The sequence below is a fragment of the Tympanuchus pallidicinctus genome, unplaced genomic scaffold, assembly GCF_026119805.1.
Source record: "Tympanuchus pallidicinctus isolate F22 unplaced genomic scaffold, pur_lepc_1.0 scaffold1, whole genome shotgun sequence".
Taxonomy (NCBI): domain Eukaryota; kingdom Metazoa; phylum Chordata; class Aves; order Galliformes; family Phasianidae; genus Tympanuchus; species Tympanuchus pallidicinctus.
Genome location: NW_026294618.1, coordinates 91,844,900 through 91,862,321, shown reverse-complemented (window position 1 = coordinate 91,862,321; position 17,422 = coordinate 91,844,900). Strand labels below are relative to the sequence as shown.

Sequence of the window (17,422 nt, the reverse complement as noted above, 5' to 3'; positions counted from 1 at the left end):
ATCAAGGGTAAAAAACAAGGTCTGGCCTCAGTGACGACTTGTTGTTAAGGCTGCTTTAGTATCTGGAATTAGATTAATGAGTGCAAATTTGATTCATATATATGTATATGCATGTAAAACATGCCTATAAGAAATCTCTCATCCTATCTGGCCCTTCTGAGTATTGTTGAATTGATATAAACTAGCAACAGTAATGATCAGACATAACTGTGGTATTATCGTCTTTTTGTTACAGAACAAACCTGGCCAAATACACAGGAGACCCTCCTGACTACATGGAAAATAGTGGCATTTACTGCTACCAGCGTTTTATTAGTACTTCTACTGGTCATCTTAGCCAGAATGTTCCAGACCAAATTTAAGGCACATTTCCTTCCAAGGTTTGTACTGTTTTCTGTAATTATTTTATTATGTTATTTTATTACTATTTTATCTTATCATTTTGTTAAGACTGGGGCCCTTGATTCCATTTCCGCACTCTGCTCTACCTGCAGAGATGGGCACCCCTGGAACCGTAGAACGTTCCATAGCTGTTCTACGGAAAAGGCAAAGTTGTCCAGATTCATTTTGGGTGCAATTACAGCTCTGCTAACTACTGATTCCTGATTCTGCATGTAAGAATAGTCGACAGTTGTGTGAAAATCATTGACAGCAAAGATGGTTTAAATTACTCAATGTTGGGTGCTGAGGGACTTAATTTTTTAAGTTCTATAGATTTAGTAATGTAAATTTTATGAAAGATCTTTTTTTTTTTTTTTTTCCTGTGGACGAAATTAAATTTAAAGTTTGCTTTCCCCTCATAAACATCTCCTACATTTTCCTTTACTTCCATGAAATATTATCAACATATGTCATTGGGCATTTGTCACAGCATTCATAGAGACAAGTAGATGGTATTATTATTATCATACCACTGGAAAAAACAAAGACAGGTATGCTAAAGTTTAGGCAGAGCTAATGCTGTATCTGGGTTTAGATCCGCTCTGAGGTTTCAGTCTGTGCTCAGTTTGCTATGGGCTTTGACTGAATGACTCCTTCTCTTTCTTTTTCTTCTGTCTTTATTCTACCACGTACAGAGGAGAGAGGTAAAAAGCTGTATATTACTGAATATGTCCCCAGGCCAATACAGGAGGATGAACTTTGTACTCTTATTGTTAATTAAGTGTATGTACATGAAAATATATGTTTTATTTGGCAAGATGGAGGTTGGCCTCTTCCCCCAGGTAATAACAATAGGATGAGAGGTAATGGCTGCAAGTTGCACTAGGTGAGGATCAGGTTAGGATTGGGAAACATTCATTCTCAGGAAGAGCGGTGATGCAGTGGCACAGGCTGCCCAGTGAGGTGGCAGAGTCACTGTCCCTGGAGGTGTTCAAGAACCACGGAGATGTGGCACTGGGAGATGTGGTCAGTGGGCAATGGTGGGGATGAGTTGACTGTTGGACTAGATGATCTTAGTGGTCTTTTTCATCCTTAATGATTCTATGATTCTATAGAAGTAATGTATAAACTAACATATATATTCATATGTATAGCATATGGGGAGTGTACATATACCTGTGTAATTGGGAAGAATTGAGGATAAAGGGTTCCACCACAGATAGCCTGCTCTCCTCTAGCTTATTGAAATGGCTTTCTGGCCTCTTCTTCCCAGATGTTTTCCTGTCCCAATGGTACCTGCGACCAACTCCTTTCTGCTGAGTCTCTACTGTGATCTGACTGACTATAAAAGAAGTAATTTGGGATTTACCACACCTTCCCAGCATAATATAAATGTTTTGTTTTTAATGGAACCAGCCTAGTGCTAAATGCCTTCATCCTTTGAGAGCAAGAACTGAAGGAATCCAATATCTGGCAACAAAACCCTGCCATCCAATAACAGCCTGTTTACATATGCTGCAAACACTTCTTTGCTCTAGCCCACATCTTTTCAGGGGTTCAGACACTTGTGACTGCTGAGTAACATCTGTGATCTCATATCCATGATACCTACTCTGCGTGGCACAGTAAATGGCACTCCTTATCTCCTCCAAGCACCTGTTTGGTTTTTTTCCCCCTTCTCTAAACTGAGCTTCACATTACTTGTTTCATTTATCCAATTGTAACGGATTCCACCTGACTGTCAATCTGAACAGATTTTTGCAGACCTGTGAGGCAAACACCTCTGTGAATGTTAATGGCCCTGTAGCATCAATTTGTGCCATTAGGAAATGTTGTGTTTCCTTACACTCAGCAGTTGCTCCAAGGTGCTTCAGAAACCCAGGTGGTCTGTAAGAAAGAAGGGGACAGACTGTTTAGCAGGGTGTGTTGTGGTAGGACAAAGGGAAATGGTTTCAAACTGAAAGAAGAGAGATTTAGACTGGATGTAAGGAAGGAGATTTTTACAATTACGGTGGTGATGCAGTGGCACAGGTTACCCAGAGAGGTGGTGGGTGCCCCATTCCTGGAGATATCCAAGGTCAGGATGGACAGGGCTCTGAGTATCTGATCTGTCTGCAGATGTTCCTGTTTACTGCAGGGAGTTTAACTCGATGGCATTTAAGGGTCCCTTCCAACTGAAACAATTCTATGAAACCCTCTGGCTCTCTGTGATCATTTTCCTGTGTTTGACTTAGAGGCAACCAGGAGGGCTCTGTGGGTGACCCCGACTTCGTGGTAGTGGATGGTGTTCCTGTCATGCTGCCTTCCTACGATGAAGCTGTAAGCAGCAGCCTGAATGCTCTGGCACCTGGATACTCAGCCACAGTGGACCAGGGGCATGTTTTGCAGACAGAAGATCAAAGTCCTCCTGCTTATCCTGGTCCCAGGATTACAGACATGCTGCCAAGTGAATTTGAGAGCTGTGAGAGTCAATCAGTCTCCTCTGAACTGCTCCAAAGCTTGTACTCACCCCCAGTGTGCCAAGCAGCAGTGCTTGCCAGCTCAGATCGAACTGATGCATCCCGGAGCACTGCTGGGGAGGCTGTGTCCACGAGCCCACGGATTGATATTACAGATGGTGAGTCACACGTGGGTGCCATATGCGAGTCCTTACACATTTGCTTGTACAGACAGAGCATCAGTAAAGCCAGCTGACCTGCTTTTTACTTTCACCATGTATTTTATATCCAGTCAGAGTTAGCAGCCTTCACTGACAAGCTCTTTGTGTCTGCATGCATGATAAACATTTCAGTCTAAGGCATGTGAGCGTTCACATATACTTTATGGAAATGGGAGTCACAATATAAGAACATGCAGGAGAGAACCCTGTGGTAGAAGGCAGATCATTGTGTACTGCTGTCTGCATTTCAATCATGAGCATGGATTGATACTAAACACTAAATTTCATTTAGTTCTGACAGAGCCTTCTCAGCTTAATAAAGAAACCAGTTAGCTTTCCTTAGAGACATTTAAAGAATTGTGGGTGAAGACTGGGGTGGAAGAAGTCTCCTGCACCATAGGGTTGGGGCTGACTTTTAATGGCATCATAAGTGGGAGAGGACAGCTGGAAGGAGGTGGGAGGAATGATGATGATGCCAGTAAAGCTCTGCCTACTCTGAATGCAGATTCCATGTTAAATGTAGTAGAAAAGATGTTTGTACTTAGCTTTGGTGGGCCTAACTTGTTTTAGGAAACATGGATAGTCTTAGTAGGTTAATCTGAGCAACTTGATTGAGCTGTAGATGTCCATGTTCACTGCAGGGGATTTGGGCCAGATGACCTTTAAGGGTCCCCTCTAACTCAATTCTGTGATTCTGTGATTTTCATATGGGGTATAGAATTGGAGACTCTTTATATATTGCTCAGATTTTTGCATTTATATTTTTTCCGAGTTGCTAATAATACTACTCTGAAAACATCTAAAGGCAAGACCCAGCCTGTAATCAATACCATTTTTCTTTTTGCTCCAGAGATTCCTTTGATGGAAGAAGACCCTTAGCCTGCATGGAGACATGTCATCATCACATTGCACCGTTGGGTGACATGAATCCTGAGCACTCAGAGATAGAAAAGACTATCTGTGGATCTGGGGAGGGTACTTACCAATCTTCCACACGATGATGTCACCAGATTGTGTGTACATCTTAATCCACAGTGGAGATAACAGCATCAGCACTTGGAACAGCAATTTTATGAATGAATCCTGGGGATTTGATGAGAGCAGATGTAGAAAAAGAACTGTGGCTTTTTAGAAATGAAATGTATATCTGCATCGCAGAAAGTCATACGGTTCTGTAGAAAAATACTATTGGATTTTGATACTAACTGCCTCACAAAAGCATGTCAAAGTATGTAAATTTGCTTATAAAGACTGCTTTAAATGATCTGTGGACCTCTAGTTTATGAAGAAGCCTTTCAAACTTAAAAACCAAAAACAAACAAACAAAAACCTAGTCCTGAAACACACACCCTAAAGAGGGAAGATCCTCTTTGACTATCCTATGTAAATCAGAAAGCTTATGGTTTGGTTGTTGGTTATTTTGTTTCATACCATGTCTGCAGAAAACAATGGGATTCGTATGTACTTTGATGTATGATAGCAAATATATATAAATATATATATATATATATTTAAAAACTCTTACAGAGAAAGAAAAGGAAAGACTCCGGATCACATAATGACCTGGAGATTTTTTTTAAAGGTAAGGCAGAATTTATATAATATACAATATTCAAGGTAAAGTATCAATATTTGTATTTATGCAAGACTTCTGTGACTACATTGCATTTGATAAATCCTGCTATCATATGAAAGACCTAGAAAGTGTTAAAATAATGAAATATTTGCTTAAGAAATGTTGAACTGCCACATTTCAACCTTCCTTAAGCTTTGACAAATACATGCATTAGAGTAATCTACAGTCATAGCCCAGAGCACTGCCTTGTCCCTGTGCGCTGCGGTAGTATTCTGAGCCATTATTGTAGAATACTTTAAAAAAATAAAGTTCAGTTTCAGTTCTTTTGACTTATCAGACTGTGTCTAGTTGGCCTTTTTTTCCCTTCCTTCCTTCTTTCACTAGCTCCCACCTGAAAGATGGGATCACTGGAGAACCCCCACTCTATAGCATTTTATGTCCATTATTTAGCTCCAGTTGGACTGAGTGGTTTTATTTAGGCAGAGCACATGAAATGGGTGCAGCAATGGCACAGCTTATCCACGCATGTTATTGTTGGCTTTCTTCTGCATGCTGTGCCAGAGCTTTGTGCTAAAGACTGTAGGAATAGTTCATCCTTGTTGTATCACAGGCCATTTGTTATTTGTCAGGAAAAATTCCTGGCTGCTTCATGTGCTTCTTGAAAGCCAAGCAGATTTCCCACTTTATTTATGGTAATGCGGAGATGAAACATATGTTAAACTGGCGGTGTTTTGAGGAAGAACTCACCATATGTTAATGGTGGAGATTGCCATTGTGGGCTTATCCAAAGCAAAGGGAAAAAATGAGACCAAGTTCTGATTTTATATTCAAAGTAAGCCTATGGTATCTCTATTGTTCTAAGTAGAGGATCGCTACAAGTCGCTCTCTTGTTTGTTCATGATTATTTAATTATTTCTTTGTACTGTGGCAATGTTTACTGACCCCACTGATGAGTCGGGGTAGTGGTATGATAGACTTGCAGCTAACATTCGATAAAGTGTTTATAAGCACCCTGTCAGCAATGCTATGTATCAGTAAGAAGCTAATGGAGACCAAAAAACAAAAAAAGCCACCAGAATAGTGTAGAAGTAGAGAGACAATTATGAGTATAATCTCAGTTATACCCCATTATCGTTGATGAGATCATTTTGATTTAGATTGCTTTCTTATCTTAAACTTTCTTCAAGAAAAAAATCTTGAGGGTACAGGATCAGTCCATTCCAATGCACCAAAAGCCAAGCTGGTGGGGCAGAAGACCAGCCTGGATTAACAGAGATGATCTTCAGGAACTTGGGGAGAAAGAGTTTATGAATTCTGGAAAAAGGTGCAAGCAACTCAGGAGAGCTATAGAGCTGTTGTCAAGCTGTACAGGCAAAAAAAAAAATAGAAGGACCAAAGCCCAACTGGATCTCAGCTTGGTTGGTGCAGCAAAAGACAATTTTAAAAAAAATGCTTTGTGGATAAAATGACAGCAAAAGGAGGATCGAGGATAATCTCCATTCTTTATTGGGTGTGAGAGGAAACGCAATAATGAAAGGTAAGGATAAGGCTGAGGCACTTAATGCCTTTTTTGTCTAAGTCTTTAGCAGTAAGGCCATTTGTTCTCAGGGTACCCAGCCCTCTGCTTTGAAAGATGATGAAATGGAGTTAGGTGAAGAACCTAACTCAGTAGGAAACTGACCTACTACATTATTTGAACATTCATAAGTCTGTGGAACCATATGGGATTCATTCAGTGGTACTGAAGGAGCTGGTGAAATGCTCAGCAAGCCACTTTCTGCCATTTACCAGCCGATCTGGCTAACTGAGGAGGCCCCAGTTGGTTGGAGGTTAGTGAACATGTATTTCAGGTCAGTCTGACCTCAGTACTAGGGAATGTCACGGAGCAGATCATCCTGAACGTCATCACACCATACAATCGGGACAATCCTTCTATGACAAGATAACCCACTTAGTAGGTGAGGGAAAGGCTGTGGATGTTATCTCCCTGGATTTTAGTAAAGCATTTGATGCCATCCCATCGTGTTCTTCTGGAGAAATTGTGGCTTGTGGCTAGGACAGGCATAGAGATTGCTGGGTGAAGAAGTGGCTGGCTGGATGGGCTCAAAGGGTCACTGTGAAGATCAGTCTGGTTGTCAGACAGTCACCAGTGGCCCAAGGCTCAGTACTGGATCTGGTTTAGTACATTTATGAGAGATCTGGATGAGAGGAAGTTTATGGGTGATAACAAGCTAGGTGAGACTGCTTGTCTGCTTGAGGGCAGGAAGGTTTTGAAGAGGAATCTGGTTAGAGGAGCCACCCACAGACGTATGGCATTCAACAGAGGTAAGTGCTGGGTGCACTTGACACAGGCTTGGGGAAAGCTGCCTGTTAGAAAAGGACCTGAGGGTGCTGGTTGGCAGCAGGCTCAACATAAGCCAACAGTGTGCCCACGTGGCCATGAAAGCCCTTGGCATCGTATCCAAGCTTGTATTAGAAAATGCATGGCCAGCAGAAGCAAGGAGGTAATCACCCCTTTGTACTCAGTCTTAGTGAGACCACATCTCAAATCCTATGTTCATCTTGTAGTGCCCCTCATTACAAGCAGGATATTGGATTACTCAAGTGTTTGCGGAGAAGAGCAATGAAGCTGGTGAAGGGACTAGAAAATAAAACTCATGAGGAGCAAGTGAGGGAACTGGGATTGTTCCATCTGGAGAAGAGGAGGTTGTGGGAAGACCTCATTGCTCTCTACAACAGCCTGAAAGGAGACTGCTGTGAGGTGGGTGTCAGACATTTTTCTCAGATGAAAAGTGATAGGATGTGAGAAGATGGCCTCAAGTTGTACCAGAAGAGTTTAGATTGCATACTGGGGAAAATTTCTTCACAGAGAAGGATGGTCAAGGATTGGATCTGGCTGCAGCAGGCAGTGGTGGAGTCCCCATCACTGGAGGCATTTAAGAGGCATGTGGCTGTGGCACATAAGGACATGGTCAGATTGAACTTGGTGATCTTGAAGGTCTTTTCTAACCTAGATGATTCTATGACATTGCGTATTATCTTCTATTCTTGCTACATAAGATCTGCAATTTTTTTCAGGTGCAATTTTCTGTATTGCCATCATATCTGTCTGGTATTAGTACTTTCTTTGCCACCTCCTTTCTTTTTAGGTCCCATGCTTTCCAGAAGTATTTGCACTGTCAGCTAAAGTTCTTCATTGTCACACCAGCAAACAACCTAAGAGTGCTGCAACACCAGCTTTGGAGTACCTGGCAAGCCTATGGTCAGTTAAGTGATTTTTGTTTTGTAATGTCATGAGAAATATTAAACTTACTATAGGTGCTCTGCAAAATAACATGCAATCTGCCTTAGCTGGTCTTTTAACAGTTTGCAAAATTTCATTCCTTATGAAATGTTTGGACTCCTATTCATTAATTTCTGTTACGAAAGCTTCTAGATGATACTTGGAGCTCTACAGATTTACATTGTTGTATGCATTGTATTGCAGTCGTTCAGCTAAGGAGGTCAGACAGAGTAGCTCAATAAATTTAAGTTTATGGCTTATTAGACCACTGTTATTTTAAAAAGTGCAGAATTGCACCTCCACTAGAAAACGTTGATGTACTGATACTGCTTGACAATCCTTTGATAGCTGTGTACTAAATATAACTTGCAAAGGTGAAAAAGAGGTTTTTACTCTTTGCTTACAGGGCTTCCTGAAAGGGTATTATGGGGAAAAAACTTGTGTGATTTGAGGTAGTAGGTTTTGCATGCTTGAGGGGAGAACTGAGGACTGTCTCTGCTTTTCTTTTCCTTTGGACTGGAATTGCCAGGAAAAGCTCTGCTGGCCCCTGGATCTGCACCCACACTCCAACGTGTGAGCTGGTTTCCTGGGCTCAGAGCTGCCCCCAGCCCTGGTCAGAGAGCTCAAGTCACCTCAAGCTCTGAGCCAGAGCTTCTGGAAGGGGGTTGCTTTGCGGGCCCTTAGGGATTGGAGAGCTTCAAAGATCATGACAGTATGTTCTCTGTGCAAATGAAGCCAGATGGGTGGAGGAGTGCGTCTCATGCAGTTCATGAGCTGTTTTCACTTGAGCTGTCTGGATGCGAATAAAAAACAAACCCAGGAAAACCTTTGTTGGTGAGGGGAGAAGCAGCAAGTTAGTGAAGACAGACAACCCATGTGCTGTCAGCAGAGGGAGGGGAGGGTGCGTACTGAGAACTCCAGGAAAGAAAAACAAGAACTGGCTTTGGCATGCTGTTTCTAAAAAAAAAAATGAAAAGGAGGAGGAGGAAAAAGTGAGCAACAAGCCAGCCTTCAACACCAGCTTACAAACAAGGGCTTGACCTGCAGAGGACTGGGGGAAGGGTGGGGATCCAAGGTCTAGCAGCAGCTCTGCAAGGAGTGAATCACAACCTGAGCATGACTCAACAGGACCTGGCTGTTGTGAAAATGTTAAATGTCAGTATGAGGATGTTTATGCAGAACGGTAACTTTTAAAATGCATGGAGCCATCCTTCAGCTCCACTCAGCACGAGTCAAGCCTTAGCGAGAGTGCTGTGTCAAATGCTGAGCAGTTTTTTTCCCCTCTTCTAGGAAAATGTGAAGTGGCTGGAGGGAAGCCATGCAGAGAGAATCAGCAACTATTGGAAAAGCCTCCACTCACAGGTCAGGTTAGAGACTGTGTAGCGCTGTGTGTAAACAACAGATGACCAGAGGGGACAGAGGAATTTGGCTTTCTGTAAGAAGCATATTTTCTAAAGTAGAAGGGAAGCATCCACATAAATAGGGCAAAAATAATAGGCTTAGCTGCAGCAGAAACTGAGGTTAGATATCAGGAAAAACCTTCCAGCCTGAGGGAGGTTACTGGTAGGAGGAGATGGTCTGAGAAACTTGCCATAAAGCTCCGTTGGGGGAGATTTCAAATAAACAGTGGCTGACTGCATATCAAACTGATGGTGCTGGACAAACTGGTCATGATTAATCGAAGCTGGAAATATTCTCTATTCCACCAGAAGAAGCTTTTCATGTAGCGTGTGCTGAACTCCAGTGAAATCCTGTGAATTAAGCCCTGTTGCATTACAGTGACATTGATTTCAAAACTTTGTTCTGTGACAAATCCAAATATGGGATTTTCTGGGTTTTGGATCTATCTCAGGAAGCCAAATGAATGCAGCCCTTCTAATACTCCCTGTGCATTAGGTGAAGTAAATCCTCTCTTGGCAATTATCTGAAGACACCTATTGAATTCAAGGGAAAACAGCAGCTCAGGTGCTGTAGTGCAGAAATCATTGTCATATTTATGCAAAACTTCTTCCTATGCCACAGAAACTGCTTGTTCCTGTCTGCGCTGTGCTGCATCTGTTGGCACATCTCAGCATATTGACTGTCAGATGAGGAGCAGCAAGAATGAAAGATGCTCATCTCCAACTCTTGTCCTTGGGCTCACAGGGATTTTTGGGGGCAGGAAGAGCTAGAAAGTAAGTGAATATCTGCCCCAAACCCAGCAGCGTGTCCCCTTGTCAAGGGCATTTCTCATCCCTTTGATGCAGTTCTCCAGGGGGTTGCATTACAGCAGGAAGAGGCCCTGCTTTGCTGTCACTGTCCCACGTCAGGATGTGCAGCCACAAAAAACAAACAAACAAAAACCCAGACAAATCTCAACCAGAAATTTGGAGGAGGAAGAAATGCCACTTACATTTTAGTAATATCTAGGGCAATATGTGAAGAACGAGTTCCCCATGTTCTCCAGGAGGAACAGAGGGAGCTGTTTGGTTAATGTAACTGGCTCAAAATAGAGTCAAGCAGCAGAAAGGAAAGACATACTTTCTTGTCCGGCGGGGTCAGCAGCCTCTTTTGCAAGTTTCCGCTTGCAATATGTTCCTCTGCTTCCCATGCATGATATGCTCTTTTGTTTTGGGTCCATGTTTTTCATCTTACTGTTTGCTTTCTGTTTCCCCTCTGCACATCTTTTGACTGTCCTTCTCTTTTTCTAACTAGCATTGCTGCTGTTTCACCCTGCCATCTCAGTCATGCTGGGATGTGAAACAAGTTGCTTAATTGCAGCACAGTACCCAGCAGGCAACATCCGATCCCTCCAAAGAGGTTGCTCATATTTGCCTTCCTCATTTACGCTCTCAGCAGAGAGGACAAGAAGGGACACAGCACTCCTCGCTCTGCTGACAAATGGTGCATGGAAGTTGTTAGAGAGGGATGCTGAGGGAAGCCCACATCACCACGTACGTGATTGATCTGTCTGCTGAGGTCCTGAGCTTGTGAGCTCATTTTCATTGGCCCCTGAATTCACAGGTGCAGGTGAATGCTCCTCAACAAGCATACAGCCAAAGGCTTTCAAAGAATTAGCTAATATTTTAGCGGGCTTCAGTATTAGAGATGTTAAAAATACCCTCTTTTCCAAAACTGGAGGGCCCATAGCTTCAGAAAATGGACTCTTCCAGCCCAGTTCAGGGTGCACAGCAGGGCACTTCATCTGCCCGCTTCCTGGTGCTCCAGTATGGATTTGTTATCCTTGAGATAATTGCTAGATCTAAACAGCTGCCAGTTGCTGAGCTGTCAGATTCATGTCTTTTTTTTTTCTTAAATACCTAATTAGGCTAGATTTATTTTTAATGCACCTTATTACTATCAGCATCTGACTTCCATCTATCTACTGCTGTGTACAGGCTGCTGTTGCCAAAGCAAGTGTCTTTTAGCATCTACCTCAGCCCCCCACCGCTGTCCCTCTCTGTGGGAGATGGCACTTGCTGCTGCCGTCCCTCCTATTAATTCCACCACAGCCCATGCTGTTTGCCTGCCTCATTTGGTGCTCTGGAGCTAATGACTGCACAACCAGTTGTTCTTTCTTTTGTAACCATTACCATAGCTTCCTGTTATTGATAATTACTTACTATAAAGCTTTGCAGAGCAATTTAACTTAGCTGAGCTTGTTCATTGATGAAGACTATAAATGTCTGCAGTCTGTCACTGATATAAATGTTACTGAAGGTTGGTATAATTGGCTTTTACTGGAGCGCTGCAGCAAACAGGATGATTAGCCCAGTGCCAAGTCCAGATGCCCTTGGTGTCTTGTACAACCACCACACCAGGTTTGCTTATGTATGTGTTCACACTGCAGAGTATGTGTAGCTCCAGTATTGAAGCCAGACACTAACAGGATATTGTGGCAGTTGTAAGTCCAGCATCTTAACTGAGCTTATGGTGCTGCGCTGACCAGCCATATATGCATCTTATTGGAGATAGGCATAGCTACTAAGAAATTTAAGGCTGAAGAAGCAGGCTTGTTCAGCCTGGAGAAGAGAAGGCTCTGGGGAGAGTTCATCGTGGTACTAGAAGGGAACTTACAAGCAGGAGGGGGACTGACTTTTTATACGGTCTTAGTGATAGGGAAAAGTGGAATGGCTTTAAACTAATAGAGGAGAGATTTAGATTAGATGTTAGGAAGAAATTCTTTACTCAGAGGGTGGTGAGGGGCTGGCGTTGCTGCCCAGAGAAGCTGTGGGTGCCCAGGGCCAGGCTGGATGGGGCTCTGGGCAGCCCAAGCTGGTGGGGCACAGCCCTGCCCAGCACTTGGAGTTAGGGCTGGATGATCTGTAAGGTTCCTTTCCACCAGAGCCATTCTGTGATTTTATGATTATGTTCTCTCTGTTTTATGGAAAAAGTGGGGGAAGAGTTGCCAAGTGTTCAGCCTAAGGCCACCTCTCTGATGCTGCATCTCCAGTTATCTGAACTGAGGCTATTCTGCATTCATGTAAGCCTTCACAGTGTGGTGCCATGCAATAGTCTTCAGCATGTCATCAATAGTCTTCAGCAGCTCCAGGCACTTACAGCTGCTCACTGGGAAAGGACAGTTTCATTGCACCATGCAGGACCCTGAGGCTCCAATTTGTTTCAGTGAAAACAAAGCCACTACCCTCTGAGGCACCTTTTAAATTCAGCACAGTGTTGTCTTCGTCTTCAGATGTCACAGTATCGCAAATATACCTAATATCTTTGTGTGAAGTTATGAGTGAGAAGGTGATTAATTGTTCTCTGACCATCAGTTTCTTCATTTAGACTGTGTCACCAAACCATATTTTATGTCACTAGGAGACAGCAGATGTAAATTAAAGATCTGCCTGCTCTAGAATAGCTAACAAGGGAGGAAATGACATCCATCCGTTAACATGGACAGATTTTCTTGAGAAGATTTTCTGCCTTCCAAACCTGTTTTTAAAATGAGATTTCATATTCACAGGTCTCGTGTTGGTTTCTAGCACGAGGGGGGTTGCCAGAGTTGGCAGTTCTGGCAAGAACAGCAACCTGACACTGTTTCATCTTAAAATTGCCTTTTTTTTTTTCCCCATAAAATTGGTTTAAACTAAGAACTAGTTAAAAAAAATAAAATAAAAATAAACATAGGTTTTAAATATTTTAAGCAGGAAAGGTCACGGCCATACTTTCTCAAGAAATGAAACGCTTCTGCCACAGTTTATGGCAGAATGGGCCTCCCCATGCATCAGTGCTTTATGATTTGTTTTCCCTGTTTCCTTGCATTAGATTTTTTAATCAGCAGCATGCTATCAGCTCACTGTATCCATGTATTCCTCAGCTGTGTGAGGCAGTGAACGTTTCCAAAGGGAGTGCCACTGAAAACAAAGTGAATCAAACAATTAAAAAAAAATAAATAAACAAATGAAGTTTAGGTTTTGCCATGTTGTCGTGTTGGCGCTGCACGGTTTCATTTTTCCACTTGTTAATTGTTAATTTTCCACATTAATTGTGCCCTTGAGAAATAGGGAATCCACAGTGAGGCAGCCAAATTTCGTGTTCAAAATTAGGAACCTGGGAGGAAAAATCAGCACAGAAACCCACAACATATCAGCCTCTGATTGTGTTGAAATCTCAAAGCTTAATGTGATATGTGTTTGTAAGTGCTTTTACTGGAAAGAAGCAGCCTTAGCCAGGTAAGTACATATTTAAACACAGTAGAAAAGATTTGTTTACTGACTGACAAAGGCATGCACCCCAGGGCACTGCTCAGAGAGTTGTGTTTAATAACATAAACTGCAAATCAAATAAAGTTTGAAGACCTTTGGTATTTAACTGGTATTTTTCTGCTTTGCAGAGTGAAGAGAGTGTTTTGTACTTTAAAAGGAGGATGAGCTAAAGCTTTAGTTGGAGAAAGAAATGAAGAACAAGTCTGTGGATAACAGTGAGTATATGCTAAAAATGTATGGGGGAATTGCTGCCAAGCAGAGTGACAGATTTTAAATTCCAAATGGGGATAGACTTAGATGTAGATAGAGATGCCAAACACAACTGTGGTTCCAAGAAAAAAGTTGGAAATGCAAAGAGCACAAATCTGTGGTAACTCGGAAATACTTGAGACTTCTCCATCAGCATCATCGTGGAGAACTGTAGGCTGTAATTTTGTGCACGTCCGTACTGGGCCTTCACCCATACAGCTCCATCAGGGCAGAGAATCCAAACCAGGAAAGTTTCAATCATCCCTATCAGGCTTAAAAGAAATGGGTGAGGTGTGAGGCAACAGTGTGATGACAACCAGGCCCTTCTTGCTCCCCATTCTCTCCACCCTTCCACCTGCTGCCTCTCCTGTCCTTGCACAGCCTTGCACAATGTGACAGCACTGCAGGCAAGCCAGCTGGAAATCCAACAGTACTGCAAGCGTAAAACACAAAATTGTCTCAAATATACAAAGTAAAGGAAAACAAACAAACAAACCAGCAACTTTTGTGGTTACTTAAAACAGCAAGCATGCCATTTTGTGATTTCTGAAGAGGTGGTTGCTTCACAAGCAGTGAGTCATAGCCTCTGCAGTCTCCCCAGTTTCTTAGGCAGCACTTTCCGTGGTGGGAACAGGTGTAGATAAGAGCAGTATTTTTGGGCTTTTACCGATAGCACAAAATGAGCAGAAACTGCTGTCACATCAAAGCAGATGATAGGAAAATCCAAGAAGAGGTCATACAAATGTGAAAAACACTTCCTATCAGGCAGATTGGACTCTCAGGTGTGGATGAAGTCAGAAGCAGTGGGACATCTACTGAGCTACCTACTGCTGTAAGCTCTTCCTTCAGATACTCCTATACAACAACCTTCTGTCAGCATAAAAGCAGCTTGGTCAGAATGGGCCCTGCGTGAGGAGGAATGAGGGGGAAGCAGGGCTGCAACAAAGACCCCAGGACAAGGATATCACCTGCTGTGGGACAGCAGGCTGAGTGGTTCCCAGGCTGCTCTGCAGGAAGGGCTGTGGTTGACACCATGGCAGGTGCTGCCATTGATACTCATCATTGCTGAGGCCTCACCTCAAGTACTGCTTTGTCTTGAGTCTCTCAATACAAGAAAGACATTGAGGCTCTGGATCTGTATCCAGAGAAGGGCAACAAAGCTGCGAGAGGTCTGAAGAACAAGTCTTATAGGGAGCAGCTGAAGGAACAGGCTGTTCAGTATGGAGGAGGCTCAGGGGAGACGTTATTGCTCTCTACAAATGCCTGAAAGAAGGTCGTGGTGAGGTGGGGGATCAGACTCTTCTCCCAGGTAAGAGTAATAGGAGACAGGCTGCCCAGAGAGGTGGTAGAGTTTGAAAGGTGTTTGAACCATGGGGATGTAGCACTGAGGGCTATGGTCAGTGGGCATGGTAGGGATGGGCAGACCATTGGACTTGATGATCTTGGTCTTTTCCATTTTTGTGATTCTGTAATTCTATTCTATGATTCTACAAGCTGCATGTCCACCAGGGTTGTCACCCAGACAGGAAACCAGTGTAAAGGCAGCAGTTGCAAAAGCGTTGCTTGTCTTGCCACAACTTGAGGTTTCCAGGTGAAGTGACAGGCTGAAAGGTCACGTGCAGATGTGCATGTGCTGGGTTTTATTCTTGAAAACATAGGAATCCATCCTTCTTCATGCACACTTGCTCTTGATTCTTGGTAGAAATAGGAGCTAGTATCAAGATTTCATATAATTTTTCTGATGCTTGCAAGACATCATTCCATGTGGAAAAAAAAATGTTTTGGACCTTTCCTATAGGATATGATGCACTTTGCTAATAAACCACTTCGGAGATCCTGGAAAGAATAACGTTCCTGGAAGTGCAAAAAGTAATTTGCTGTGCTTTTTCTTTTGCTGTCCTCAGCCTTTGTGTTTTTGAATGGCACAACGTGACATGTTGCAATTCAGCTGTCATTTTCACATTTGGAGAAGTGGTCAGAATGAAGCAACGAGCCATCGAATATGCTGCTTCTAAGTGACAGATGTTTTGAATGCAGGAGGAAGCACGAGGCTGTCTTGGAGGTGCTGACTTTTGAATCCCAGCTGCAGACAGAAACTTGGCATATTGTCAGCATGTTCAATTTTCAATTTCACGGGACATTTCTTTGGGTGTTACAAGTGGATTTTGTTTTACCTTCATGTCTCCTTTTTGTTAACGCTGCAGGAATTACTTCTTGGGTCTCTCTTTAGCAGCTGTCTTACCTGATACCACTGTGTGATTCCTGAGGTGTTTCTGTGGATAGAGACCTGAGTTTGTATGGATATTTGTATGTGTACATTCACATACAAATGCTGGGTAATTCAGCAGCACAGAAGCCAGCATAGACCAGTATGCTACAGCCCAGCTTTCAGCTCAGGTCAGCTTTTTTTTGCAGAACAGGATAATGCCTGGCTGGTGGGCACTGACTGAACGAAGGTCTGCTCTGCACAGCCATGGGAGGAAGGAAGTTGCAGCTCTGTCTGTCTCGCCCAGCAGTAGAACCCAAAACTGGGGCTGGCTTGTGCCCCCTACAAGTATTGAATGAAGACAGCCTGGGGCTGTACAGTCTGCAAAACCCTGCATCTTTAAGCGTGGAAGCACATTTTTCTCTTACAACCAACCATACGTACCTAAATTGTACCAGAATTGTGCCTAAAGCACCATCTTTTGGTGTATTTTTGCCTTATTTTTCGGAATTCAAAGCATGGTAAGTATAACACTAAGCTATCTTGCCAAAATATGGCCACACCTATTTCAACAGATCAAACTTCAGTCTGATAACTATCTTCCATTTTAAAACAAGTTTTAAAATGATAATATGGGAATTTTTTAAGCTAAAGTACCTTTAAAGCGTAGTATGCTAAGTTATTCTAACATCAGGACTGGTAGAGCACTTTCATAAATTGATCAAACTTTGCTGATCTTTCTTTCCTTTGCTCATATAACATAACATAATCCTATTTCTGATTGATCTCAGTGGTAGCCAAGGCTACCATGAGTGCAAAAACTGCTTCTCTGAAGTCTTCAAGATCAGTAAGAACTGAGCTCACCAACACACATCTTGCTCAAAATTGATGCTGGCTGCAGTAGAAAAATACGACTTGAAGAGGCTCATTTTAGATCCTTATATATGCACAAACAGAAAATAATTATCTCGCAACATGCAGAGATGTATCTTGTCTAATTCTATCCATTCTGTGGACAAATTGTTATGTTCACTGCTTTCCTATACCCTTCTAAGACATAAGTAATTCCCCACTCAACAGCCCACAGCTTGACTTCTAGTTTTTAAAGCTGGATGTTTATTAAGATCCCAGATTCATCTGTTTGTTGTGAAATCCAGGTGGGGAAAAAAAAAACACCAAATAATTCTTGATATTTCGCATGATAATTCTGAGACTCAAGGTAAAGAGGCCTAATCTCATTAGCTATGCAAGACATGTAAACACCTGTCTCCAGAAATAATGACTTCATTACAGTGTTGATTTTCTGTGGGTTGAAGCCTGCTTTAGTGGAAAACTGGGAGCAATGATCATGTATTTCACCTGCTTATTGTACGTTGTA

General features: G+C 42.6%; 1 protein-coding gene across 1 annotated transcript in view; it reads left to right on the top strand.

Annotated features, from left to right (window-relative positions):
- The window catches only part of SUSD4 (sushi domain containing 4), a 68,759-nt gene extending 63,807 nt beyond the window's left edge, over window positions 1-4,952 (top strand). The window contains exons 6-8 of the mRNA XM_052678273.1: window positions 236-380; window positions 2,616-2,998; window positions 3,891-4,952. Of these exons, the coding sequence (XP_052534233.1) occupies window positions 236-380; window positions 2,616-2,998; window positions 3,891-3,919 (557 nt within the window). The 3' untranslated portion in view covers window positions 3,920-4,952. The remainder of the gene's footprint in view (window positions 1-235; window positions 381-2,615; window positions 2,999-3,890) is intronic.
- The last annotated feature ends 12,470 nt before the right edge of the window (window positions 4,953-17,422 follow it).